We start from the raw sequence: 27,844 nt of genomic DNA, 5'->3' as shown, positions 1-27,844 counted from the left end.
TGAATGGGGATCGTGCCACTGTACTCCAACCTGGGTGACAGAGTAGGACCCTGTTGCCATAAAAAAGGAAATAGGGCCCTCTCCCTCTCCCTCACCCTCTCCCTCTCCCCCTCCCCCTCCCTCTCCCCATGGTCTCCCTCTCCCTCTCTTTCCACGGTCTCCCTCTGATGCCAAGCCGAAGCTGGACTGTACTGCTGCCATCTCGGCTCACTGCAACCTCCCTGCCTGATTCTCCTGCCTCAGCCTGCCGAGTGCCTGCGATTGCAGGCGCGCGCCGCCATGCCTGACTGGTTTTCGTACTTTTTTGGTGGAGACGGGGTTTCGCTGTGTTGGCCGGGCTGGTCTCCAGCTCCTAACCGCCAGTGATCCGCCAGCCTCGGCCTCCCGAGGTGCCGGGATTGCAGACGGAGTCTGGTTCACTCAGTGCTCAATGGTGCCCAGGCTGGAGTGCAGTGGCGTGATCTCGGCTCGCTACAACCTCCACCTCCCAGCCGCCTGCCTTGGCCTCCCAAAGTGCTGAGATTGCAGCCTCTGCCCGGCCGCCACCCCGTCTGGGAAGTGAGGAGCGTCTCTGCCTGGCCGCCCATCATCTGGGACGTGAGGAGCCCCTCTGCCTGGCTGCCCAGTCTGGAAAGTGAGGAGCGTCTCTGCCTGGCCACCATCCCATCTAGGAAGTGAGGAGCGCCTCTTCCCGGCCGCCATCCCATCTGGGAAGTGAGGAGCGTCTCTGCCCGGCCGCCCATCGTCTGAGATGTGGGGAGCGCCTCTGCCCCGCCACCCCGTCTGGGATGTGAGGAGCGCCTCTGCCCGGCCGCGACCCCGTCTGGGAGGTGAGGAGCATCTCTGCCCGGCCGCCCCATCTGAGAAGTGAGGAGACCCTCTGCCTGGCAACCGCCCAGTCTGAGAAGTGAGGAGCCCCTCCGCCCGGCAGCCACCCCGTCTGGGAGGGAGGTGGGGGGGCCAGCCCCCCGCCCGGCCAGTCGCCCCGTCCGGGAGGGAGGTGGGGGGGTCAGCCCCCTGCCCGGCCAGCTGCCCCGTCCGGGAGGGAGGTGGGGGGGTCAGCCCCCCGCCCGGCCAGCCGCCCTGTCCGGGAGGGAGGTCGGGGGGTCAGCCCCCTGCCCGGCCAGCTGCCCCGTCCGGGAGGTGAGGGGCACCTCTGCCCGGCCGCCCCTACTGGGAAGTGAGGAGCCCCTCTGCCCGGCCACCACCCCGTCTGGGAGGTGTACCCAACAGCTCATTGAGAACAGGCCGGGATGACAATGGCGGTTTTGTGGAATAGAAAGGGGGGAAAGGTGGGGAAAAGACTGAGAAATCGGATGGTTGCCGTGTCTGTGTAGAAAGAAGTAGACATGGGAGACTTTTCATTTTGTTCTGTACTAAGATAAATTCTTCTGCCTTGGGATCCTGTTGATCGGTGACCTTACCCCCAACCCTGTGCTCTCTGAAACATGTGCTCCACTCAGGGTTAAATGGATTAAGGGCGGTGCAAGATGTGGTTTGTTAAACAGATGCTTGAAGGCAGCATGCTCGTTAAGAATCATCACCACTCCCTAATCTCAAGTACCCAGGGACACAAACACTGCGGAAGGCCGCAGGGTCCTCTGCCTAGGAAAACCAGAGACCTTTGTTCACTTGTTTATCTGCTGACCTTCCCTCCACTATTGTCCTATGACCCTGCCAAATCCCCCTCTGCGAGAAACACCCAAGAATGATCAATAAAAAAAAAAAAAAAAAAACGAGAGAGAAAAAAAAAAGGAAATGTGGCCTACCACTAGCTGAGTGTCTTGTACAGAACAGTGGAGGTGAAGAGAAGGATGGAATCTGAATAACAGCACAGGCAGGAAGTCGACTGTTGGTGTTATGCTGACAGAAGCCTTGAACTCCTTTCCTTCTGCCTGCTCTGCTGCCTGCCCCGCTCTAGGATAGAAAGTGAATGGGTTTCCAATCTGCAAGGATTTGGGGGGGGGGGTGAAAGAAAAGCTGTTTTGTCTTCAACTTAAGTTTGGTGGGAGTAAAACAAACAGAACAATGAACAGGGCAAGAAGTCCTGGAACATGGGTTTTGTGCCAGATGTGCTGGAACATGTGTGGTGGCACCAAGCACTCCAGGGCTGTATGAATCACATCTAGTAATTCACTCAGCAGCCACTATATACCTATAAGCAAGTGTGAGACAGTTTTCTAATCCTGCTACTCCCTCCTGCAACCTTTCCTGCAACCCTCAAACCTCAGTGCTCACAGTTCCACAGGGGAAGCTGCAGGAGCTCCGCAGAGGAGCGGACTCCTTCCGAAACATTTGACCTAGAGCTCCCAGTACTGGGCCCAGTCATCCCGAGCATGCTGACTGTTCATTTATCAGTCAATAAACTGTTACGTTCATGCCACGGGGAAAAATAGTTAAGAGGACATTACTTCCGTAGAAGGCAAAGATAAATCCCTTAAGCACAAGTTCAAATGGCGCATGGGTAAACGCTACGCAACCGCAGCGATGAAGGTTACTGCCTATCGAGGCACGACGCAGATCAATCCGAGGAGCAGCTAACCCCCTCAGAGCAAGTTCGCGGCACCCGACGCCCCTCCCCTTTTCCTCTGGCCTCCCCTGACGGAAGCGGAAGCGGCCCTCGCGCACACTAGTTGTCTGGCTCTCTGGCTCCGGAAGCTGCGCTCCTTCACCCTCCTCGTTGGTGTCCTGTCACCATGGCGCTGGCTGTCTTGCGGGTCCTGGAGCCCTTTCCGACCGAGACACCCCCGTTGGCAGTGCTGCTGCCACCCGGGGGCCCGTGGCCGGCGGCGGGGCTGGGCCTGGTGCTGGCCCTGAGGCCTGCAGGGGAGAGCCCGGCAGGGCCGGCGCTGCTGGTGGCAGCCCTGGAGGGGCCGGACGCGGGCACCGAAGAGCAGGGTCCCGGGCCGCCGCAGCTACTGGTTAGCCGCGCGCTGCTGCGGCTCCTGGCACTGGGTTCCGGGGCCTGGGTGCGGGCGCGGGCGGTGCGGCGGCCCCCGGCGCTAGGTTGGGCACTGCTTGGCACCTCGCTGGGGCCTGGGCTCGGACCGCGAGTCGGGCCACTGCTGGTGAGGCGCGGAGAGACCCTCCCAGTGCCCGGACCGCGGGTGTTGGAGACGCGGCCGGCGTTGCAAGGGCTGCTGGGCCCAGGGACTCGGCTGGCTGTGACTGAGCTCCGCGGGCGGGCCAGACTGTGCCCAGAGTCTGGGGACAGCAGTCGGCCCCCACCCCCGCCCGTGGTGTCCTCCTTTGCGGTTTCTGGCACAGTGCGGCGACTCCAGGGAGTTCTGGGAGGGACTGGAGATTCACTAGGGGTGAGCCGGAGCTGTCTCCGTGGCCTTGGCCTCTTCCAGGGCGAATGGGTGTGGGTGGCCCGGGCCAGAGAGTCATCGAACACTTCACAGCCGCACTTGGCTAAGGTGCAGGTCCTAGAACCTCGCTGGGACCTCTCTGATAGACTGGGACCCGGCTCTGGACCGCTGGGAGAGCCCCTCGCTGACGGACTGGCGCTTGTCCCTGCCACTTTGGCTTTTAATCTTGGCTGTGACCCCCTGGAAATGGGAGAGCTCAGAATTCAGGTAGGATAAAGGACTGGGGTCAGGAGTGCTTCGTCTTCCTTATACCCTCTTCTCTGTCTTAGGTAAATTGGAAGATTTAGGACTCGTGCCCCATATCATCCCGGACTTTGAACATAATGTTTCTAGCCGGGCGCGGTGACTCACGCCTGTAATTCCAGCACTTTGGGAGGCCGAGGCGAGCGGATCACTTGGGGTCGGGAGTTCGAGACCAGCCTGATCAACATGGAGAAACCCCATCTCTACTAAAAAAATGTAAAATTAGCCGGGCATGGTGGTGCATGCCTCTAATCCCAGCTACTTGGGAGGCTGAAGCAGGAGAATCGCTTGAACCTGGGAGGCGGAGGTTGCGGTGAGCCAAGATCGCGCCATTGGACTCCAGCCTGGGCGATAAGAGTGAAACTCTGTCTCAAAAAAAAAAAAAAAAAGCATAATGTTTCTTAGCCTCATTTATCTATTTTCTTTTTCTTTCTTTCCTTTTTTTTTTGAGATGGAGTCTTGCTCTGTCACCCAGGCTGGAGTGTGGTGACGCGATCTCGGCTTACTGCAACCTCCGCCTCCCAGGTTCAAGCGATTCTCCTGTCTCAGCCTCCTACTACTGGCTCGCGCCACGACGCCTGGCTAATTTTTGTAATTTTTAGTAGAGACGGGATTTCACCGTATTGGTCAGGCTGGTCTCGAACTCCTGACCTCAGGTGATCCACCCAAAGTGTTGGGATTACAGGCGTGAGCCACCACACCCGGCCTATTGATCCATATTCTGTAATCAAAATATCATAAGCCTCCATAATGTAGTGGGGCATACAAAAGGCTTTCATCCATTCAGGTGAAAGGTGAAGTTGGGTGTGGTGGTGCATGCCTGTAATCCTAGCTACTTGGGAGGCTGAGGCAGGAGAATTGTTTGAACCTGGGAGGTGGAGGTTGCAGTGAGCCCAGATCACACCACTGCACTCCAGCCTGGACGACAGAGCGAAATTCTGTGTAAAAAAAAAAAAAAAAAAAAAAGGTGAGGTTTCAGATGTGTATGTTAATCTACTCAATCTAATTAGTTTATTGAATTGCTACAATGTATTCAGTATTGTGCTTTATAATATGGAGGATGATGTCTTTGTGCTTTTGCTCATTCTTATCCTTGACTTCAAATTGTTTCCTATTATTCTAGCCTCATCTGTTAAAATCCTACCCTCCTTTCCCTCAAGAGCCATCTAAAGATGACACCTTTGTCACAAAGCCTTTCATGATCTCACAGCCACGAATTTAGAACTTCCTCCTATAGCATTTTCTATCTTTTTTATGGCATTTATTTTATTCTATCTTGTTATGATTACATAATCTGTTTAATCCCCAATTATATATTGTAAATACCTTGAAGGAAAGGAGTCTTTATTATCTTTGGTGCCTGGTGTTTAATTTTAATATTTTATTAAATACATCCAAGGAAAGTTTTTGGTTTCTGCCTTTACTTCAAGAAGAAAGTTGTAGAACAGATAATAGTTGTTCCATTTCCATGGGTTACTGAGTAAAGACGCACCAGTTCACCATAACAGACATAAGAGTGACAAAAAAATAAACCTTCATTGTGTAAAAAAAAAAAGGCCAGGCGCAGTGGCTCATGCCTGTAATCCCAGCACTTTGGGAGGCTGAGCCAGGCAGATCACTTGAGGTCAGGAGTTCGAGACCAGCCTGGCCTACATGGTGAAACCTCATCTCTACTAAAAATACAAAAATCAGCCCAGTATGGTGGTGCACACCAGTAAACCCAACAACTGGGGAGGCTGAAGCAGGAGAATCGCTTGAACCTGGGAGGTGGCAGTTGCAGTGAACCCGGATCACACCACTGCACTCCAACCTGGGCGACAGAGCAAGACTCTGTCTCAAAAAAAGAAAAAAATGAAAGTTGTGTTTAGGGGGACAAATACAGTATAGTGTTTAATTAAGGACCTAGATATATGGTTTAGATGGTGCTGTCCAATATGGAAGCCACCAGCCACTTTGTGGCTTTTTAAATTTTTAAATTTAGTTAAAACTAAATAAAGTAAGCCTGGCTAACATGGCGAAACCCCATCTCTATTTTAAAAAATACAAAAATTAAATCCCAGCACTTTGGGAGGCCAACGCAGGCAGATCACAAGGTCAGGAGATTGAGACCATCCTGGCTAACACGGTGAAACCCCGTCTCTACTAAAAATACAAAAAAAAAAAAAAAAATTAGGTGTGGTGGCACATGCCTGTCGTCCCAGCTACTCTGGAGGCTGAGGCAGGAGAATCCCTTGAACCCAGGAGGTGGAGCTTGCAGTGAGCCGAGATGGTGCCACTGCACTCCAGCCTGGGTGACAAGCGAGACTCCATCTCAAGAAAAAAATAAAACCCACAAAAATTAGCCAGGCATGGTGGTGCACATGCCTATAGTCCCAGCTACTCAGGAGGCTGAGGCACAAAGAGAATCATTTGAACCCAGGAGGCAGAGGTTGCAATGAGCCGAGACTGTGCCACTGCACTTCATCAAGGGCGACAAAGTGAGACTAAGTCTCAAAAAAAAAAAAAAAAACCTAAATCATGTTTTTTAGTTGCTTTAGCTACATTTCTTTGTTTTTGTTTTGTTTTTATCTTTTTAGCCACATTTCAAGTGCTCAATAGCACATGCAGATATAGACTATTCCATTGTAGAGAGTTCTACTGGGCAATACTAGAGTAACCAGTTAATACTTTGGGATGTCAGGTAGAGATACATGTGAAATACATGTGAAAGGGAGTGGATGTAGGTTTCCTCCTGAATGGAGGAAAAACTACTGGGGTACTCAAGAGTAGAGCTCATTGAACCAACCAATGACTGAACCAACCCTTTCAGCTTTTCCCACAGCCTGAATTCAGTTTCCCCACTAATGACCACTTAATGTTAATCCCTGTGGATACCTGGTGTCACTAATAGGTCTTGTGGGAATAAATGTCTTTACCATTTCACTGGCTCTGGGCCAAGTTGAAAGTGTCACAGAAAGGTTATCTTTACTGAGAAAATTTTTTGGAGCCAGAGTCGGGATAGGAGGTGATATTCTCTTCCTGGTACCCATTAGAGGGAGAGGTTTTCAGGTCTGCTACCTCAGGCCCCACCTTCCACAAGCCTTGTGGTTATGGGAAAGACAGGATGGAAATAGACATGTTGGCTGCTGAGAGACAGGTTAGAGCCTGCCCCCTTAGGAGAAGGTTATAACGTGGTGGTTATTTCTTTAATAGAGGTACTTGGAAGGCTCCATCGCCCCTGAAGACAAAGGAAGCTGCTCATTGCTGCCTGGGCCTCCATTTGCCAGAGAGTTACACATCGAAATTGTGTCTTCTCCCCACTACAGCACTAATGGAAATTATGACGGTGTTCTTTACCGGCACTTTCAGATACCCAGGTTAGCTACCTAACCTTTTAAGGAGGATAGCTTCTCACCCTCATTACATTCCTCCTATCCCATGCCTTAGAACCAAGTACCCCAGAGGCCCTGGTTAAAAGAAGCCACATTTGCGGCTAGGTGCTGTGGCTCACGTCTGTAATCCCAGCACTTTGGGAGGCTGAGGTGGGCGGATCATGAGGTCAGGAGATCGAGAGCATCCTGGCTAACATGGTGAAACCCCGTCTCTACTAAAAATACAAAAAAAAATTAGCCGAGTGTGGTGGTGGGCGCCTGTAGTCCCAGCTACTTGGGAGGCTGAGGCAGGAGAATGGCGTGAACCCGGGAGGTGGAGCTTGCAGTGAGCCGAGATCGCACCACTGCACTCTAGCCTGGGCGACAGAGCGAGACTCCGTCTCAAAAAAAAAAAACCAAAAAACAAAAAAACACATTTTAGACAGATTGTGGTAGGCGCCTCTTGGTATATCAGGGAGACCACAGAAGAGAAATCTGAACCATGAGGTTAATTTGGACATTCCAAACAGAGACACCTGTGATTAAAGAGGGCTCCAAAAGAGCCAGGATCCTGCTCTGCCACTCATCTGTCTCTGATCCCCCTTTCTAGTCTCTCCACCATTTCCCCTAGCTCATCCTAAGACTGACTTGTTCCTTGGAGAACTGCGTGGGATCTCTGGGTGGGCAGTAGACTCAAGAAGTAGTCTGCATGTCGGGGGTGGACATGTGGTAATGAACACATGCTCATTACTCCCATTGTGACCTGACCAGGGCCACTGCTGTGTTGCAGGGTAGTCCAGGAAGGGGATGTTCTATGTGTGCCAACAATTGGGCAAGTAGAGATCCTGGAAGGAAGTCCAGAGAAACTGCCCAGGTATGCAGCTGCCTTCTGTCCTATAGCTGGGATTTGTAACCTGGGTGCATGAGTTCTACAATCCCCTCCCTGCAAATCATGTGTAATTTGTGCCCAAGAGGATTTCGTTGTCATGTACTTTGTGTGTGCGTGTGTGTGTGTAACAGGTTCTTGCTGTGTTACCCAGGCTGGAGTTTAGTGGTGCAAACACAGCTCACTGCAGCCTCTACCTCCATGGCTCAAGTGATCCTCCCACCTCAGCACTGCCCTTGCCCCAGTAGCTGGGACTACAGGTTCGCATCACCACGCCCAGCTATTGGTTTTTGTATTTTTAGTAGAGATAGGGTTTCGCCATGTTGACCAGGCTGGGCTCGAACTCTTGAGCTCAAGTGATCTGCCTGCCTTGGCCTCCCAAAGTGCTGAGATTACAGGTGTGCGCCACTCACCCCCAGCCTGTGTACATTTTTTTGGAGAGAAAATTCACCTGTCCTTCAGTTCCCAAACAAGTGTATGACTGAAGAAAGGTTAAGAACCAGTCAGGCATGGTGGTGCATACTTATAATCCCAGCTACTCAGGAGGCTGGGCAATATAGCTAGACACTGTCTCAAAAAACAAGCAAACTAAAAGAACCACTCCCTGCTGGCTTTGGGAGGTGTTTATCCTCAAACTGACTGGTGGCCCTATGTAAAGCAAAGCACTAAGAAGAGTTTAGGCCAGGTGTGGTGGCTCACGACTGTAATCCCAGCACTTTGGGAGGCTGAGGCAGGCAGATCACTTGAGGTCAGGAATTCAAGACCAGCCTGGCCAATATGGTGAAACCCTGTCTCTACTAAAAATACAAAAATTAGCCGGGTGTGATGGTGGGCGTCTGTAATCCCAGCTACTCAGGAGGCTGAGGCGGGAGAATCACTTGGACCTGGGAGGCAGAGGTTGCAGTGAGCCCAGATCGCGTCACTGCTCTCCAGCCTGGGTGACACAGCAAGACTCCATCTCAAAAAATAAATAAATAGGTAAAATTTAAATTTTTTTCTTTTTAAAGAAGAGTTTAATGGCCTAGACCAAGACGGGATTCCTTCCTTTCCGTTCTCAGCCTTGGTGTTGTTTGGACCAAGACTTGGGCCATACCATCCATATCTCAACGTAAGGATATACAGGCTCTGATTTCTGCCTTAACTACGGAGTGTGCACAAACTACTTCTCAATCCTATCTCTGAAAACAGGAGAGGGATTTCTATTTTTTTTTTTTTTTTGAGACAGAGTCTTGCTTTGTTGCCCAGGCTGGAGTGCAGTGGCGCAATCTTGGCTCACTGCAAGCTCCGCCTCCCGGGTTCATGCCATTCTCCTGCCTCAGCCTCCCAAGTAGCTGGGACTACAGGTGCCCACCACCACGCCCGGCTAATTTTTTGTATTTTTAGTAGAGATGGGGTTTCACCGTGTTAACCAGGATGGTCTCGATCTCCTGACCTTGTGATCCGCCCGCCTCGGCCTCCCAAAGTGCTGGGATTACAGGCGTGAGCCACCGCACCCAGCCAGGGATTTCTATTGTTTTTGAGAGGGCTACCCTGTCCTATCAACAGAGAATGAGAAATAGAGCATAACCGAGCCAAGAACCCAAAATAAGGAATCCAGCTTTTCTCCTCTTGTTGACTCTGACCACAGAGGTTCCATGTAAAATGGTGAGGCAAAGAATTGAGACACTGCTTTAGCCTTATGTGTAGGGAGGAAAATGTATAGCCCTGTATCCCAGCATTCCCTGTATTCTGGACTCATTTCCTGCAGCAGTTTACTAGAAGGAGAGCACAGCTGATAGATGCACTAACTCATACATAAGAGCCTTCATGTCCAAGGTCTGTGGCATAGCCAGCCTGGGTCCTCTGCCAGGAGAGAGAGTCCTTGTTTGGAGTGCCTGATTCATCCCTGGTCAATATCCAGTGCTTGGTTCTGGCCAGTGCTCAGTACCCCCAGTCTCAGGGTGGTGGTGCTCTGTGGAACCCCATTTAGGCTCCATGTCACCTCTTCGAGGTTTTCCAGATTAAGTCCACGAGTCTGGTGGAAAATGCCAGGCTGGCACTTAGCAGTCACTTCCCACCTCTCTCTCCTATCATAAATTTAGCAAACGTCTTTGAGCTAGCTTTCAGTAGGAAAACTACAGAATGCCCACTCTTTGTACTTTCAAAGGAAAATAGGCACTAGAACCTCATGAGACAGGCTGGCAAGCCAGTTCTGTTCCTGAACTTCTATTGTCTCAACTCTGTAGAACCCTGCTTTCCTCCTGAGTGCCGAGCACATAGTTCTTTTCCCTGCAAGGAAAGCAGGGTTGGAGTAAGTGGCCCAATGGGTCCAAGGACAGATACAGATGAGTGTTTTAAGCTGCACTGGGCTTGAGAAGGGAAGCCCTGCAGAAGTTCCTGTGAGCCCTGGAAAGGAATTCCACTGTTGGTGTAGCCTCTTCATCCTGTCCCTGGTGCTCCACTTCCCCAAACCAGGCTGCATGGGAGCCAGCTCCACTATCACCTATCTGGCTGGCTGGAGCACAGCTCAGTGTTCCTTAGCAGTGTCCACATAGGTTCCAGAGCTCTGGCCTTTCTATTCACTGAGGTGGTCCAACCACCCTCCACTGAAGAAGGTGGTCTCTCCCTATGCCACAGTGCTGTCCCCCATCTCATTCCTATGCAGGGTTTCCATGGTGAGTCATACACACCATGACTCAGCTGTTGAGCTTGATCGAGATCCTAGGTTAGAGGCCCACTGTCACCTATTTATAATTAATTATAGGCAGATTCAGGCTTCCTGATGTTCCAGGTTTACTGTAGTACTTAGAAGAGTTTCATAATACTAACCTGGTATGCTTCCCCCTCCACCTTGCTGCACTCTCACACCCCTTTGCTGCTAGAGAGAGCAGCTTTGAGACTGTGGGGCAGTGTGAGCAGAGGAATTTGCAGCCTGATTGGACCTTAAAGAGGACTAGGTTATAGCCTGACTCTGTCATTGCCTTGCTGCCTGAGGATTAAAGAGGGAAGTAGTTCATGATTTCTTTATCTGGAAAATTGGGTTAGTAGCTGTTCCTGCTACCCATCCTATTCCCCGTTAGTAGGTTGAATAACCCTAACTCACTATGACACTCGCCAACTACTGCGCAGCCCTGGTTATGCATCAGAATTGCTGGGGAAGCTTTCAAAAAATACAGGTGCCTAAGCCCCACCCCAGATCTATTGGAGCAGAATCAGGGTGAGACTGGAGCCTGTGCTTTTTTTCCTTCACAAAGGAAGGAGAAAGGTTAATTTTAAAAACATAAAATTCACACACCATAAAACCATACTTTTAAAGTATACAATTCAATTTTTTTATTCATAAGGTTGTACAGCCAACATCACTGTTTAATTCCAGAACATTTTCAACATCTCAAAAAGAAACTCTGCACCCATTAGCAGTCATTCCCTGTAGCTTCCCTCATAGCCAATGGCAACTGCTGATCTACTGAATAGAATCATATAATATGTGAGAAATGTTTAGTTTTTAAAGTTACACAGATAATTCCAATGTGCAGCCAGAATACAGAACCATTATTCATCAGATGGCATTATTAAGGACTCCGCCTGCAATGAGATTTTGTGGATTATTGAGTAAGAGCCAAGGGACCCTTCCCCCTAGGGTTTTTGGGGCCTGGATGGCTGTGTATTTGAGGGGGAGACCGAAGCCAGTAGAAGTAATCAGATGATCCACTGCTTAGTGCAGCAGCAGCTTCTCCCATTGGTGTGGGTGGGTAGGCCACATGCCTGGAGAAACACACCCCCTCAGAGCTCTCATGGCTGTCATGGGGGATGCAGAGGGACAGGCATAGCTCTTGCCCTCAAGGTGTGTATGGTCTGTCAGGAAGATGAGAAAGTCCATATGCATTCCTTTTCCCCACCATGACTCGGGACACGCTCTTGTGGTGCTCTTGTTAGTCCTCTGTGATTGAGAAACCTTGTCCTTGAGGAGGGGGGTTTTTGGACTCTGGATCTGGGGTTCATTGGGCCTTTTTCCTGCAGGTGGCGGGAAATGTTTTTTAAAGTGAAGAAAACAGTTGGGGAAGCTCCAGATGGACCAGCCAGCGCCTACTTGGCCGACACCACCCATACCTCCTTGTACATGGTGAGGCCCCAAGGATGGGTGTAGACCAGCGCAGGGGGTAGAAACGATTTTTAGAAACGAAAGCTTTTTATTACCTTTCACAGGTGGGTTCTACCCTGAGCCCTGTTCCATGGCTCCCTTCAGAGGAATCCACTCTCTGGAGCAGTTTGTCTCCTCCAGGCCTGGAGGCCTTGGTGTCTGAACTCTGTGCTGTCCTGAAGCCTCGCCTCCAGCCAGGGTGAGTGAGGTCATCACCCCAGGGTGTGAGAAAAGCCTGCTTAGAACATCCCTGGAGGAGCAGCAGCCAGATGGGTAGTTCCTAATGAACTGGCCAGAGTGGGATTGGGAGGACCTTCCTCAAACCAGTATGTCCTACACAAGGCCACCAGGCCACTCCTTTCTGTAAGCCAATTCCCAGGCTCCTTTCCTGGGATAACCTCTGTCCTCCAGGGCTGGCTCTGGAGGAAGAATCTCCAGCAGGGGCATCTGTTTCTGAGACTGCCCTTCCCCTTGGGGAGCTCACTGGCCATCCTGTACTTTACTGCCCTGGCCCTGAAGGACACAACTCCTCATACCAGTGGCCCAGGTGTGGACGCAGATCCCCACCTCAATGCCACCACAATGTCTCTCAATACCATTCAGACCAGTCATAACGTTGAGGTTTTATTGGCAGCACAGCAATGCCAAAGGGAATTAATTAGTCTTTGGCTGTTGGATATGCTGGATGCCCCGGCCAGAGCACCACAGGTGGTGTGGGAGACACAGCCTCACTACATGGGGACAGCCCTGGCCTGGGGTCAGGGAGGCTCAAGGAGAGAAAAACAGGGTATCTGCTTTCTAGATCTAAGGGATCTTGTGTTACTGGGGACTCTAATGTTTGGGCAAAATGAAGGAGACGAATGTCTGTTCTCTGGTTGCAGGGGTGCCCTGCTGACAGGAACTAGCAGTGTCCTTCTACGGGGCCCCCCAGGCTGTGGGAAGACCACAGTAGTTGCTGCTGCCTGTAGTCACCTTGGGCTCCACTTACTGAAGGTGAGGGTCTCTGGAGAGTAGAACCCCAGCTACTTCCCCTCCCCAGCTCATGTTCTCCCTCTCTGCTGCTTCCTCTCCCCTCCCTCCTCTGTCTACTCACAGGCCCTAGCACTTCAGCCCAGTGGGTCAGGCATATTCCCATGATGCTGAGCTATGGAGAGGTACTTTCAAGGAGAAGGGAGTTGCAAGATATTGGTGGACAGTCCAGGGAATGGGATAGGGTAAAAAAGAGGTAGGACTTGGCCAGGGTACCTTCCCCGTCCCTGCCCTCCAGAGAAAAAGATGGCCCACATCTTCCACCTCCTCCTCCCCTGATTCTCCTGCCCTTGTCATGCTTTCCCCTTGCTCACAGACCCATTGGGATCCCCTCCCCAGGTGCCCTGCTCCAGCCTCTGCGCAGACAGTAGTGGGGCTGTGGAGACAAAACTGCAGGCCATCTTCTCCCGGGCCCGCCGTTGCCGGCCTGCAGTCCTGTTGCTCACAGCTGTGGACCTTCTGGGCCGGGACCGTGATGGGCTGGGTGAGGATGCCCGTGTGGTGGCTGTGCTGCGTCACCTCCTCCTCAATGAGGACCCCCTCAACAGGTACTTATACAGAGCTGGGCCTGTCAAAGTTGGGGGGGCCGGCTGGGCACGGTGGCTCACACTTATAATCCCAGCACATTGGGAGGCCGAGGCAGGTGGATCACCTGCCTTGATCAGGAGTTCAAGACCAGCCTGGCCAACATGGTGAAACCCTGTCTCTACTAAAAATACAAAAATTAGCTGGGTGTGGTGGCGGGTGCCTGTAATCCAGGCTACTTGGGAGGCTGAGGCAGGAGAATCGCTTGAGCCCAGGAGGCGGAGGTTGCAGTGAGCCAAAATCGCACCATTGCACTCCAGCCTGGGCGACGAGAGCAAGACTCAGTCTTAAAAAAAAAAAAAAAAAAGCGGGGGTGGGGGGGGCCAGCCCTCCTACTTTTCAGCCTTTCAGTCCTCCCTTCTCTCACCCCTCAGTGGCTTCTCAGTCATCTCCCATCCATTTGGCTGCCCTCTAGACAGCCCTGAGCTCAGTGTCTTTAGAGGGATCCAGAGGGAGGAGTCTGTGGTCTAGCATTTCTTGGGGAACACTCGGTTAAAGAAAAAGCCTCTGCCCTCAATGTGATGGGGGAAACACAGTTCCCCCATCTAGGAACTGGGGTAGATGCTCATCTCCCTACCCCATCCTAGCACCCACCTCACTTCCCTGCCCTTCTGTGCCGACTTTGGGACAAGGCAGTCCACAGGAGCTGCCAGCCATGTTCTCACCCTCAGTGCCCACTCCTCTGTCTGCAGCTGCCCTCCCCTCATGGTTGTGGCCACCACAAGCCGGGCCCAGGACCTGCCTGCTGATGTGCAGACAGCATTTCCTCATGAGCTCGAGGTGCCTGCTCTGTCAGAGGGGCAGCGGCTCAGCATCCTGCGGGCCCTCACTGCCCACCTTCCCCTGGGCCAGGAGGTGAACTTGGCACAGCTAGCACGGCGGTGTGCAGTGAGTATCAAGGGAGAGTACTGGCCCTCCCTAGGAGGTCCCTGGCTTTTGTTACAAGAACTCAGTCCTGTTGCCTTGTGAGTGAGAGTAGAAAACCCAGCGCGGGCGCCGTGGCTCACGCCTGTAATCCTAGCACTTTGGGAGGCCGAGGTGGGCGGATCACCTGAGGTTGGGAGTTTGAGACCAGCCTGGCCAACATGGAGAAACCCCGTCTCTACTAAAAATACAAAATTAGCCAGGTGTGGTGGCACATGCCTGTAATCCCAGCTACTTGGGAGGCTGAGGTGGGATAATCACTTGAACCCGGGTGGAAGTTGCGGTGAGCCGAGATCGCGCCATTGCACTCCAGCCTGAGCAACAAGAGCAAAACTCCGTCTCAAAAAAAAAAAAAAAAAAAAAAAAAAACCAGAAAAAAAAAACCTAAGGCATCAACAGAGGGCCTCTGCTGTAGCTGGGGGACGGTCCCTGAAGGTTCCTGCCTACTGTGCCCTGCTCATGTGTCCTTTCCTGTGGTTCCCTAGGGCTTTGTGGTAGGGGATCTCTATGCCCTTCTGACCCACAGCAGCCGGGCAGCCTGCACCAGGATCAAGAACTCAGGGTAAGAGGACGTGGGCACCGGAAAGGCGGAAAGAGGAAATGGATGTAGATGGGTGGGTGGTGAGGAAGGGAGAAGGGAATGGGACGCTGATGGTGAGGAGGCTTCCCTGTGTTCCTCTTTGCAGTTTGGCAGGTGGCTTGACTGAGGAGGATGAGGGGGAGCTGTGTGCTGCCGGCTTTCCTCTCCTGGCTGAGGACTTTGGGCAGGCACTGGAGCAACTGCAGACAGCTCACTCCCAGGCCGTTGGAGCCCCCAAGGTGGAGACCAAGTCCTTGGAGGTGGGACAGGAGCCCCTCCAAGAGCATATCCCAACCACGCACTTTCCATCTCCTAGATCCCCTCAGTGTCCTGGCATGATGTGGGTGGGCTGCAGGAGGTGAAGAAGGAGATCCTGGAGACCATTCAGCTCCCCCTGGAGCACCCTGAGCTACTGAGCCTGGGCCTGAGACGCTCAGGCCTTCTGCTCCATGGGCCCCCTGGCACCGGCAAGACCCTTCTGGCCAAGGCAGTAGCCACTGAGTGCAGCCTTACCTTCCTCAGGTGGCCAGGGGGCCTGGAAGGGATGGTGGGTGGATCAGGGGCTGCAGCAGGCTGGGGAGCAGGAGGGGCTGCCCAAGAGGTCAATTGTGTGTATGTGCATCTGACGGGTCTCACCTTCTCACATCCTCTCACTCAGCGTGAAGGGGCCAGAGCTCATTAACATGTATGTGGGCCAAAGTGAGGAGAATGTGCGGGAAGGTGAGTGAGCAGGGAGGGGCAGGGCGTCCCATGCTTCCCAAACCCCGATGGCCCCCAAGCCACCCCCTACTCCCAGGCTACTCATGGTCATTCCTAATCCTCCTTTCTACAAGTCAGGTTCCTGCCCAGCTGGGTCTAGTACCTGGGATGCCAGTGCTGTATTGTCAGGCCCCAGTTTCCCTCCCTGCTCTCACCTAACTTAAACCCCCGACAAGCCGAGCTTTGCCCTCCTGTGGGCCCCTCTCTCTCTTCAGTGTTTGCCAGGGCCAGGGCTGCAGCTCCATGCATTATCTTCTTTGATGAACTGGACTCTTTGGCCCCAAGCCGGGGGCGAAGTGGAGATTCTGGAGGAGTGATGGACAGGTAGGGGTCTGAGTGGGAATGAAAGCTGAGGGGTCCAGGGTGGGAAGGATATGAGAAAGCTCACAGCAGTCTTCAGAGTCCAGAGATAGAAGTTCCTGCTGTTTCAGTTCTGAGATAATATAATGGAAGCTGAAAGGGGCCATGAAATTGGGCAGGGTCCACTGAGGAGAATGGGGGCCTACCTGGTGGGGCACACTGGGCACAGCTGAGTGGAGGGCCCTGTTGAGACTGCCTGTAAAGAGTGGTACCACAGGCAGGGGCAGAGTCTAAGGGGGACACCAAGGACTCTTGCCCTTGCTCCCTTCTCTCCAGGGTGGTGTCTCAGCTCCTTGCCGAGCTAGATGGGCTGCACAGCACTCAGGATGTGTTTGTGATTGGAGCCACCAACAGACCAGATCTCCTGGACCCTGCCCTTCTGCGGCCTGGCAGGTGGGCCCCTTGTACTGCTCATCTCCACCCTCATTTTGTGCCTCCTTCACCCCTCATGGCTGGGCTCCCTGAAACTTATACCTGCCTATCTCCCTAAAGATTTGACAAGCTGGTGTTTGTGGGGGCAAATGAGGACCGGGCCTCCCAGCTACGCGTTCTAAGTGCCATCACACGCAAGTATGCTCTGTTAGAGGAAGACTGCGAAGGGCTTGGGCCTTGGGATGCTTGGGGGATGCATGCAACTTGCAGGATGAGCTGGTCAGCACTGGCTTTCGAGGGAGGAGGTGATGCCAACTCTGTTTCTTCCCGTATCCCACAACAGATTCAAGCTAGAGCCATCTGTGAGCCTGGTAAACGTGCTAGATTGCTGCCCTCCCCAGCTGACGGGCGCGGACCTCTACTCTCTCTGCTCTGATGCCATGACAGCTGCCCTCAAACGCAGGGTTCATGACCTGGAGGAAGGTGAGCCACTTGCCGGCCTGAGAGGTCAACCAAAAAGCTAGTGGGGAGCTGGGTGCACCTGAGTCCCAGCTACTTGAGAGGCTGAGGTGGGAGTATCGCTTGAGCCCAGGAGTTTGAGGCCAGCCTGGGCAACACAGAGAGACCCCAACTCTAAAAAAAAATGTTTAAGGGAAAAAAAAAAAAACAAGTGGGAGACAAACCTAGTCCTGGATTCCAGAGGGAAGATCATTGACATCTAGGAGACCCTGAGCAGGAAGCCACCTTCACAGGGCTCTCCCCTGCCTGGGCATAGACCACAGCCTCCCCACCTTGTCATCTCCAGGGCTGGAGCCAGGTAGCTCAGCACTGATGCTCACCATGGAGGATTTGCTGCAGGCTGCCGCCCGGCTGCAACCCTCAGTCAGTGAGCAGGAGCTGCTCCGGTACAAGCGCATCCAGCGCAAGTTTGCTGCCTGCTAGGAGCCCCCCAGGGTCTGGGACCCCGCTCAGCATGGCTGCAGGTACCTTGATAGCCCACAGAGAGATCTGGGAAGGAAGGGCTCCTCCTCAGGCTGCTGCCAACCCACCTGGAGGCCACCTCCCTCCAGGAGATCCCAGGGTGCAAAGTGGCATTGAGACAGCAGCAACAGCTCAAGAGATATCTCCTGCCTACTTGCCCCTCCTTCCAGGCCGGCTCTAAGAGAAAGGCCCATCTACTCAGGAAGAGGGCCAGGGCCTTGGGTTCTGGGGATTGGGCCCTGAGAGGGCTAGTTCTGTGGCTGAAAATAAAGCATGTCCCGCCCCCTACTGGTGTTGTGGCATGAAAGGTTGGAGTGAGAAAGAGCAGGGTTGTGGGAGGAGTAAGCCCTGGGAGAGGGTGGGGGGGTGGGCAGCATGGGAGCCTGATCCTTCTGACATAAACACAAGGCATGCAGGAACTGAAAAAGACTATATTGTTTACCCTTCCATCTGTGGAACCCACATCCCTGCACCCCAGCTGCAGTCTGCTCTAGAGGCTGGCCCTGGTGTGGGGCTGCTGGTCCCCATCTTCCAGACAGAGCCTAGCAGTGCCTGGGCAGAGGCTTGTGGGAGCTGAGGCCACACTCAGTCTGTCCTCTTGAGCACGTGGATGAAGTAGCAGGGAATGTAGGTTTGGCCTGGCTTGTAAGGCTTGAAGTCGCCCAGGACGCTGTGCTGGCACTTACCTCCGAAGGCTGCTTGGAGCAGCTCCGTGAAGGATGCCAGACAGTGTGGGTAGTAGGAGAGCCGGAACTTACTGTAACAGAGCCCCCAGCAACCATGAGGACTGGTGACCTCAGCTCCCCCAACTACCGCCTCACCCCCACTGAGCCAAGTGGTACCTCAAGCCAGGAGAGCCATCCTGGCCAGCCCCCGGCACCTGCACCGTATAGTCCAGGGTCACCATGTGGGCCTTGTTGTTCACTATCAGCACTGATGTTGTGACGTCCTTGGTCAAGTCACTCTGTAGGTGGTGGGGCAGCCTGCATTAGCCTCTGTAACCCACCTTGGGGCCACTGGACCCTCCCTCCACCCCACCCCCACCCCCACCCCAGAGGGCCCCACCTTATAGTAGATGTTCTTCCCTGGGGGTGCACAGCCTGTACTGAGGATGTGGTCGTAGTTGCGATGATCAATGACCAGTAGGCCCCCTGCCCGCACCATGCTTGCAATGTTTTTCAGCGCCAGCCGGTGCTCACTCTGGTCCCCTGAGCTCCAGGCACGGGCAGAAAGACTCCATCTGCTCAGGGCCCCCAGCACCAGTCTCCCTCCCATCTCTCCCGTCCCCAGGGGTGCCAGAGCCAAGGCAGAGAGTCTGCTTTGGCAGGAGAGCAGGTGCCAGATGTCTGTGGAAGGGGGCCTCAAGGCGGGGGCCATGCCCAAGGCCACACCCTCTCTTACCTTTGCAGTCTGGCAAGTGAGCGAAACTGTTTCCAAGGCAGATGACAGCATCAAAGCCACCCTCTGCTGACTGGGGCACATCTTTGTCCAGAGTCATCCAGTTGGCTTCTTCGATGACTAGGGGTCAGGAAGGGAAAGAGAAATCAGGGAGGCACGATGGTACCAGTAGCAGCCACCTCCACCAAGTGCAGTCCTGCCTGGGTTTCTTCTTAAGACACACAAGCTCCCCGTTCAGTTAGGGGGAGGAGAAAAGAGGGATCAAGGGAGAAGGAACCCTGGTTGGGAAGGAGGGCTCTGTGCTTATGGGTTTTTCTTTGAGGGGAGGGACAAGATGCCACAAACACAGTTAAAACCAGCTCTTCACACCCGGTGTCTCATTCTGGAGCTTAAGACTTGCTTTTCAGAGAAATGACAGTAATTTTTCTGTCTCCCCGAGGAAAACACAACACTCCACCCCCACCCCCACTTAAAGGAGCCCCAGGCAGAATGAACAGTGTTCCTGGTGACTGGGCTGGGGGAGCCTGGCTAGACCTGCATACCCCACTTGTCGAAGGCGGGCTCGTGCCGCCGGTTCCAGCGCTCCTTAAGTGCATACTTCAGCATCTTGTCACTGGCATCCACACTCGTCACACTGAAGCCCTCTTCCACCAGCATAATGGAGTCCACCCTGAGTACGGCCAGCGAGGAGAGGCAGAGAGAGGCAGTTAGGGGAGCCTGGGAGGGCCAGGAGGAGACCCTGCACCAGACACTTTTGTCTCTACTTCTCAGAGTCTGTTCCTCTGCCTCCTCTCCCCAGGCCCTCTCCACTGACCTCACAAATCTGTTTCCTGTCACCACAAGGCAACTTTTTTTTAAAAGCACCTCTTCAGAGCCAGGCACTCTACAAATATGCATTAATTCTCATGGCAATCCTGAGAGGTAAATAGTGTCATTCCCATTTGAGAGACAGACAAGCTGAGGCTCCTTGAAGTTAAAATACGTGTGCACAAAAGGCAGTAGAACATGGTGGTTTAGAGCACAGGACAAAGCCGGGCGCGGTGGCTCATGCCTGTAATCCCAGCACTTTGGGAGGCCGAGGTGGGCGGATCACAAGGTCAGGAGATCGAGACCATCCTGGCTAACACGGCGAAACCCCGTCTCTACTAAAAATACAAAATATTAGCTGGGCGTGGTGGCGGGCGCCTGTAGTCCCAGCTACTCGGGAGGCTGAGGCAGGAGAATGGCGTGAACTCAGGAGGCGGAGCTTGCAGTGAGCCGAGATGGAGCCACTGCACTCCAGCCTGGGCGACAGAGCACGACTTCATCTCAAAAAAAAAAAAAAAAAAATAGAGCACAGGACAGATCTTAACCAACCCGGGCCTGTTAGCTCCTTTTCACTGGATGATGTATGAGGGACTTTTACTTTGCTGAGGCCTTACTTCCCCAGTAGTAAATGAGAGAATATCACTGCTTAACTTCATGGGGCTTTGTGAGGGTTTGAAAAAGTGATGTATCAAAAGCTCCTGGCACTGGGCTTGGCAGGTGCAAATGTTGAGCAATGTTAACTGTTAACACTGCCCAAGGCCATCACAGGAGGAATATTTGCAATCTGTCCGTGGCTCTGGCTCCAAAGCCTCAGGGACGCTCTTTTTCTGCCCACACCCTCACTCACACTCAGTCTCCCTTCTCCGGGGCCTCTCCCTGCGAACCGCTACCTGGACCCCTGGCCTCACGGGGCACTCGCAGTGCCTGTTCTGCCGGGCAGGTACCTGCTCCTGGCCCTGGTGTCCCACCCGTTCCAGGATTGGCAAAGGCCGCCCTGACGTGCCCGGCCCTGTGGTTCTGCGGCCGCGCAGTACAGGCTGAGCCAGACCCCGATCTCATGCAACGCCCCCCGGCCCCGGCCTGGGCTCACCCGGTGCCACAGGCTACGTCGAGCACCCGCTGGCAGCCGTGCTGGCGCAGCAGCCCAAGCAGCCATGCCTTGTACTCGGCGGTGCGGCTGCGGGTGTCCCCGATATACAGCTGCCACACGCGCGCCGCCTCCCCGTCCGCGTACTGGTCCGGGAGCCCTTCGGCCGCCACCCCCAGGGAGCGGGTCCGGTACACGCTGTCCACCATCCTGCGCCGCGCCTGGCTCCGCAGCCACCCGCTCCGCACTTAAAGCATAAGCACTGCTGGCAGCCGACAGCCCCACCTGGCCAATAGCAGGTGAGCGCGCGGACACGCCCCTGCCGGGCTTTGGGCCGGGCGCCCGAGTCTGTCCAGCTGCAGGGAGGGCGCTGCCTCGCAATCCTGGGCTAGGTCCTTTTAGCCAGCCTGCGGACCCAGCCCTCTGTGCAATCCCACGGCGGGAGAGGACCCTCGGAGCCCTCTGCCCACTTAACCTGGGTCTCGAGGAGAAGGCGAGAGGGGTCAGGAGAGGCGGGAGCAATGAGATTGCCACTCCATCCCCTGAGATCCGCAGAGCTGAGCGCCAGGCGGGCAGGACTGGACCGTTCCCAGCGAAGGAAGGCATCAGCATATCTAAACAAAGATTGTGCCACCGAAGTGTGTAGGTATAGTCAGCCGGTGCAGGGAAGACAGCGGGAGTCTCTGGAGGTAAAGCTGGTCTGTCCACCGAAGCCCAGGGGCGGAGCCCGGCTGGAAGACGGTAACACGGTAACACGGTGAAACCTGGCTAACACGTCTCTACTAAAAATAAAGAAAAATTAGCTGGGACGTGGTGACACGCGCCTGTAGTCCTAGCTACTCGGAAGGCTGAGCCAGGAGAATCGCTTGAACCCGGGAAGGCGGAAGTTGCAGTGAGCCGAGTGCACCACTGCACTCCAGCCTGGGCAACAGAGCAAGGCTCCGTCTCAAAAAACAAAAAGCAAAAAACAAACAAAACCCTCTGCTTTCACAGGAGGCAGGAGAATAGGGTCTAGAGACAGGGAACATAAGGCCAATTCACACTTCAGTTATAACGGGAAATATCCTCTCCATAGGGCGTATGCCCACCATTAATAACTTTGTAACTGTAACTTTACTTCATCCTCTTTATTTACATAGGGTGTACCCCAAGTAGAGGGTATTTAAACTCACAAATACTCTGTAACAGGGCCTTTGAGCCCCTATGCTCATGCTCGCTCCTACACTGTGGAGTGTACTTTCATTTTCAATAAAATCCTTCATTCCTTTCTTGCTTTGTTTGTGCATTTTGTCCAATTGTTTGTTCAAGATGCCAAGAACCTGGACATCCTCTACCGTTAACATATTTTGGCGAGCCAGCCAGCAGAAAGAGGTAAGCCCAAAGTCTGGGATTCATTTTTCTCCCTTTCCTTTCTGCTCAATTACAGGGCCGCTCTCGTGCTTCTCTCTCTCTCTCTCCTCCTTCCTTTACAACTTGGGACCCTTGGTGGGCAGCGCCTAAACATGGAAGCAACTGCAGGTTTTTTTGTTTTTGTTTTTGTTTTTGTTTTGAGACACAGTCTCGCTCTGTCGCCAGGCTGGAGTGCCGTGGTGCAATCTCAGCTCACTGCAATCTCCGCCTCCCAGATTCAAGCAATTCTCCTGCCTCAGCCTCCTGAGTAGCTGGTATTACAGGCGCTCACCACCACGCCCGGCTAATTTTTGTATTTTTAGAAGAGGCAGGGTTTCACCATGTTGGTCAGGCCGGTCTCAAACTCCTGACCTCGTGATCCACTGGCGTCGGCCTCCCAAAGTGCTGGGATTACAGGTGTGAGCCACCGCGCCTGGCTTTTTTTTTTTTTTGACATGGAATCTCGGTCTGTTGCCCAGGCTGGAGTGCAGTGGCGTGATCTTGGCCCACTACAACCTCGCCTACCGGGTTCAAGCGATTATCCTGCCTCAGCCTCCTGAGTAGCTGGGATTACAGGCGTGTGCCACCATATCTGGCAAATTTTTGTATTTTTAGTAGAGACGGGGTTTCACCATGCTTGGCAGGCTGGTCTCAAACTCCTGACCTCGTGATCCACCCGCCTCGGCCTCCCAAAGTGCTGGGATGACAGGTGTGAGCCACCGCGCCTGGCCTGCAACTGCAGGTTTCTGGTCATAGCCAGTGAAACTAGGGGTTTCCGTGTGGAGAAGCCTAACTGCCACTGCCCAGTTTGCTTAAGGAATCTGGGTCTTTTTCATTTTTTTTCCTCTTTCTTTTTCAGTCTTAGAGCGGCTATTTCCTAGTAGCACCTTGGAAATTGAGGGCAATTGGCTGGGGTCAGTCCCCGGTATTGCCTGAAGGCCTAGGAACAAATGGGAATAATCACCCTGCCCTGAAGGGGTAAGGACTTTTTTTTTTTTTTTTTTTTTTTTAACATTTCCTCACTTGGTACCTGAATCCTACCTGCAGTGCAGCTTGGAGCAAACTCACACTTGTTTCAGGGGATTTAAACCTTCTTTTCTTATGCTAAATTCTTCCCTTATCAAACTCTACTGGCTATGGAACAAAAAGGCCCATCCGCATCCAGCTCTTACCACACTTCATGGCTATTCTTATAAAGTTCATAGCAGGTTCTGGAGGGAACGCAAGCAAAGTGACACCAGTGCCCATCTAAGTAACACCAGAGACATCTGGAGCTCTAAGATTGGACCCTCCAGTGAGATGCTATGTTGGTCCTGCTCCTTGGGACCTCAAACTCGCCAAAGGGGATGCCCTTGGCCGGGGTTTTGAGGCCTAGTATTAAAGCCTCCTGGGCCGGGCGCAGTGGCTCACGCCTGTAATCCCAGCACTTTGGGAGGCTGAGGCAGGCGGATCACGAGGTCAGGAGATCGACACCATCCTGGCTAACATGGTGAAACCCCGGCTCTACTAAAAATACAAAAATTAGCCGGTGTGGTGGCACACGCCTATAGTCCCAGCTACTCGGGAGGCTGAGGCAGGAGAATCGCTTGAACCCGGGAGGCAGGGGTTGCAATGAGCCGAGATTGCGCCACTGCACTCCAGCCTGACAGAGCTAGACTCCGTCTCAAAACAAAAAGAAAAACAAAAACAAAACACTCTCCTTAGAATTTTCTCTCACAGTTGCTATGCTGCTTGGCCCCCAAATTGTTTAGAATCTGAAGTTTACTGTCTAATGGGAAAGTGGGATGCCGTTGCATGCATCCAGGCTTTTGTGCTACTGTTCTTTTGTCTTTTTTTTGAGACGGAGTCTCGCTCTGTCGCCCAGGCTAGAGTGCAGTGGCGCTATCTTGGCTCACTGCAAGCTCCACCTCCCGGGTTCATGCCATTCTCCTGCCTCAGCCTCCTGAGAAGCTGGGACTATAGGCGCCCGCCACCACACCCGGCTAATTTTTTTTGTATTTTTAGTAGAGACGGGGTTTCACCGTGTTAGCCAGGATGGTCTCGATCTCCTGACCTCGTGATCCGCCCGCCTCGGCCTCCCAGAGTGCTGGGATTACAGGTGTGAGCCACAGCGCCCGGTCTGTGCTACTCTTCTAAGCAGGGGGCCTGGTTAACGGGTGATGCTCTCCTTTGGTACTGTTTGGCCTCAGTGCTCCTTGGAGCCTGGGGAGGTTTAGCCTTTAAAAATCAAACTGTCTAGCACTTTGGGAAGCCAAGACAGGTGGATCACGTGGTCAGGAGTTCAAGATCAGCCTGGCCAAGATGCTAAAACCCTGTCTCTACTAAAAATACAAAAATTAGCCAGGCATGATGGCACATGCCTGTAATCCCAGCTACTTGGGAGGCTGAGCCAGGAGAATCGCTTGAACCCGGGTGGCAGAGGTTGCAGTGAGCCAAGATTGCGCCACTGCACTCCAGCCTGGGCGACAGAGCAAGACTCCGTCTCAAAACAAAAATCAATCAATCAATCAAACTACTTTGGCCGGGCACGGTGGCTCACACCTGTAATCCCAACACTTTGGGAGGCTGAGGCAGGCAGATCAACTGAGGTTGAGAGTTCAAGACTAGCCTGACCAACATGGAGAAGCCCCGTCTCTACTAAAAATACAAAATTAGCCGGGCATGGTGGTGCATGCCTGTAATCCCAGCTACTTGGGAGGCTGAGGCAGGAGAATCGCTTGAATCTGGGAGGTGGAGGTTGCGATGAGCCAAGATTGCGCTATTGCACTCCAGCCTGGGCAACAAGAGAGAAACTCTGTCTCAAAAAATAAATAAATATAAATAAAAATAAAACTGCCATGGAGACTGCTTTACCCAAAATTTTGGTTCACAGCCTTCCTTGCATTATCCATTAGGGCAAAGTAAAACCTTCAAGCTTGTACTGCCATCTCATGGCTAACGTTCCAGGTCATCGTTTATGTGTGCGTATACATGTCTAGATGTATCTACTTATATGTACACTTACTGCTATATGTTGTGTCTACCAAATTGACTTATAAGTAAAAGAGGGCTCGGCCAGGCGCAGTGGCTCACGCCTGTAATCCCAATACTTGGGGAGGCTGAGGTGGATCATGAGCTCAGGAATTCGAGACCAGCCTGACCAGCATGGCGAAACCCTGTCTCTACTAAAAATACAAAAATTAGCCGGGCGTGGTGGTGGGCGCCTGTAATCCCAACTACTCGGGAGACTGAGGCAGGAGAATTGCTTGAACTCAGGAGGTGGAGGCTGCAGTGAGCCGAGGTCGTGCCATTGCACTCCAGCCTGGGCAACAGAGCGAGACTCCTGTCTCAAAAAAAAAAAAAGAGGGCTTAAGTAATTAAGTAAATACGTATAAGCAATTTTCAAGTCCACTTAAGTATAACTTTACTAAACTAGCCAGCTTTAAAATTATTGGGGGAATAAAAATAAAAAGGCCTTCAGATTTGTCAGCATAGGTTTTGTCTAAATTTTATGTTTGTCTTTGCTAGATATTTTTAAATGTCAGTGTTAATTCAAGCTGAGAGCTTGGGGAGAGCCTGCCTCCATTGAGATAAATGCATATCTGATTGCTTCCTTTGGAGAGACTAATCAGAAACTCAAAAGAACGCAACCCTTTGTCTCCCACCTGTGATCTGAAAGCCCCCAAGCCTCCTCACCTCCAGTTGTCCCATCTTTCTGGACCAAAACAATGTTTGTTTTACATATGGTTTAGTTTTTGTTTTTTTCAGATGGAGTCTCCCTCTGTCGCCCAGGCTGGAATGAGTGGTGCCATCTCGGCTCACTGCAACCTCCGCCTCCTGGGTTCAAGTTGCCAGAAATGCTTGTTCCCTGGAGGCTGGGTGCGGTGGCTCATGCCTGTAATCCCAGCACTTTGGGAGGTCGAGGTAGGCAGAACACCTGAGGTCAGGAGTTTGAGACCAGCCTGACCAACATGGAGAAACCCCGTCTCTACTAAAAATGCAAAAAATTAGCTGGGCGTGGTGGCGCCTGCCTGTAATCCTAGCTACTCAGGAGGCTGAGGCAGGAGAACCGCTTGAACCTGCGAGGGGGAGGTTGCGGTGAACCGAGATCACACCATTGCACTCCAGCCTGGGCAACAAGAATGAAACTCCGTTTCAAAAAAAAAATTGGCCGGGCACAGTGGCTCACGCCTGTAATCCCAACACTTTGGGAGGCCGAAGCGGGCAGATCACGAGGTCAGGAGATTGAGACCATTCTGGCTAACACGGTGAAACCCCGTCTCTAATAAGAATACAAAAAAAAAAAAAAAAAATTTAGCTGGGTGTGGTGGCACGCGCCTGATATCCCAGCTACTCAGGAGGCTGAGGCAGGAGAATGGTGTGAACCTGGGAGGCAGAGCTTGCACTGAGCCGAGATCGCGCCACTGCACTCCAGCCTGGGTGACAGAGCGAGACTCCATCTCAAAAAAATAAATAAATAATTTTTTTTAAAAATTAAAAAAGACTTTTCGCCATCTTTTGTCTTTCTGTGGAGCTGTCGCCATGAAGGTCGAGCTGTGCAGTTTTAGCGGGTACAAGATCTACCCCGGACACGGGAGGCGCTACGCCAGGACCGACGGGAAGGTTTTCCAGTTTCTTAATGCGAAATGCGAGTCGGCGTTCCTTTCCAAGAGGAATCCTCGGCAGATAAACTGGACTGTCCTCTACAGAAGGAAGCACAAAAAGGGGCAGTCAGAAGAAATTCAAAAGAAAAGAACCCACCGAGCAGTCAAATTCCAGAGGGCCATTACTGGTGCATCTCTTGCTGACATAATGGCCAAGAGGAATCAGAAACCTGAAGTTAGAAAGGCTCGACAAGAACAAGCTATCAGGGCTGCTAAGGAAGCAAAAAAGGCTAAGCAAGCATCTAAAAAGACTGCAATGGCTGCTGCTAAGGCTGGAGTGCAATGGCACGATCTCGGCTCACCGCAACCTCTGCCTCCTGGGTTCAAGTGGTTCTCCTGCCTCAGCCTCCCAAGTGGCTGGGATTACAGGCATGTGCCACCATGCCTGGCTGGTTTTGTATTTTTAGTAGAGGTGTGGTTTCTTCATGGGCAGGTTGGTCTCAAACTCCCGACCTCAGGTGATCTGCCTGCCTTGGCCTCCCAAAGTGCTGGGATTGCAGGCGTGCACCACCACGCCCAGTCTGAGATTTATATATTTAAGATGTGATAAAATAGTAGTAATCAAAACTTACATGTGAAGAATAGGCTTCTACTTCTACAGAAAGGTCATTTTTACCTGCCAACCTGTGCCAAGTTGCAAGGATGCAACTGGACAAATCAGAGTCCTCTTTAGGGAAACATGATTTTACACAGAATACTAGGTGAGGGTATATAGTCAATGTCAACATTTTCCTCCATCACTATCCTATCCAAGGTGATAGAATTTTTTTTTTCTAGTGCATGTTACATTCAGACGTCCAAGTGTTACAGGTAAAATGAGTAAGTCCTTTTGAGAACCTGAAAATGTAAAAATCAATATAAGAAATACGTAGGCCGGGCGCGGTGGCTCACGCCTGTAATCCCAGCACTTTGGGAGGCCGAGGTGGGCGGATCACGAGGTCGGGAGATCGAGACCATCCT

The 27,844-nt window shown here is 52.7% G+C and overlaps 2 protein-coding genes across 6 annotated transcripts; one reads left to right on the top strand and one right to left on the bottom strand.

The window, feature by feature from the left end:
• Positions 1-1,064: 1,064 nt before the first annotated feature.
• Positions 1,065-17,848, top strand: PEX6 (peroxisomal biogenesis factor 6). 3 transcript variants are annotated; one of them, XM_003833280.5, is made up of 17 exons: positions 1,066-3,578; positions 6,807-6,970; positions 7,755-7,838; positions 11,850-11,952; positions 12,036-12,169; positions 12,852-12,963; positions 13,339-13,547; positions 14,277-14,472; positions 14,994-15,070; positions 15,195-15,327; positions 15,405-15,610; positions 15,747-15,808; positions 16,063-16,171; positions 16,484-16,600; positions 16,700-16,777; positions 16,923-17,062; positions 17,385-17,848. In XM_003833280.5, the coding sequence occupies exons 1-17, from the start codon at positions 2,697-2,699 to the stop codon at positions 17,519-17,521; spliced, it is 2,943 nt and encodes a 980-aa protein (XP_003833328.3). In that variant the 5' UTR covers positions 1,066-2,696; the 3' UTR covers positions 17,522-17,848. The 3 variants fall into 3 exon arrangements, with proteins under 3 accessions (XP_034818000.2, XP_003833328.3, XP_034818001.2); XM_034962110.3 differs by having other exon boundaries at positions 3,445-3,578; positions 7,736-7,838; XM_034962109.3 differs by lacking the exon at positions 7,755-7,838 and having other exon boundaries at positions 1,065-3,578.
• A 123-nt stretch (positions 17,849-17,971) lies between these two features.
• On the bottom strand, positions 17,972-27,199 carry GNMT (glycine N-methyltransferase). Of its 3 annotated transcripts, none has more exons than XM_003833281.6 (6): positions 20,856-27,193; positions 19,501-19,628; positions 18,962-19,078; positions 18,626-18,768; positions 18,403-18,524; positions 17,972-18,317 (listed from the first exon to the last, which is right to left on the bottom strand). In XM_003833281.6, exons 1-6 carry the CDS (start codon positions 21,059-21,061, stop codon positions 18,146-18,148), a joined length of 888 nt encoding a protein of 295 aa, XP_003833329.1. In that variant the 5' UTR covers positions 21,062-27,193; the 3' UTR covers positions 17,972-18,145. The 3 variants fall into 3 exon arrangements, with proteins under 3 accessions (XP_003833329.1, XP_034818002.1, XP_054969597.1); XM_034962111.3 differs by having other exon boundaries at positions 21,328-27,190; XM_055113622.2 differs by having other exon boundaries at positions 19,501-27,199.
• Between the last annotated feature and the right edge of the window lie 645 nt (positions 27,200-27,844).

The sequence above is a fragment of the Pan paniscus genome, chromosome 5, assembly GCF_029289425.2.
Source record: "Pan paniscus chromosome 5, NHGRI_mPanPan1-v2.0_pri, whole genome shotgun sequence".
Taxonomy (NCBI): Eukaryota; Metazoa; Chordata; class Mammalia; order Primates; family Hominidae; genus Pan; species Pan paniscus.
The sequence above is the reverse complement of the archived record's forward strand: the minus strand, read 5'-3'. Positions and strand labels throughout refer to the sequence as shown.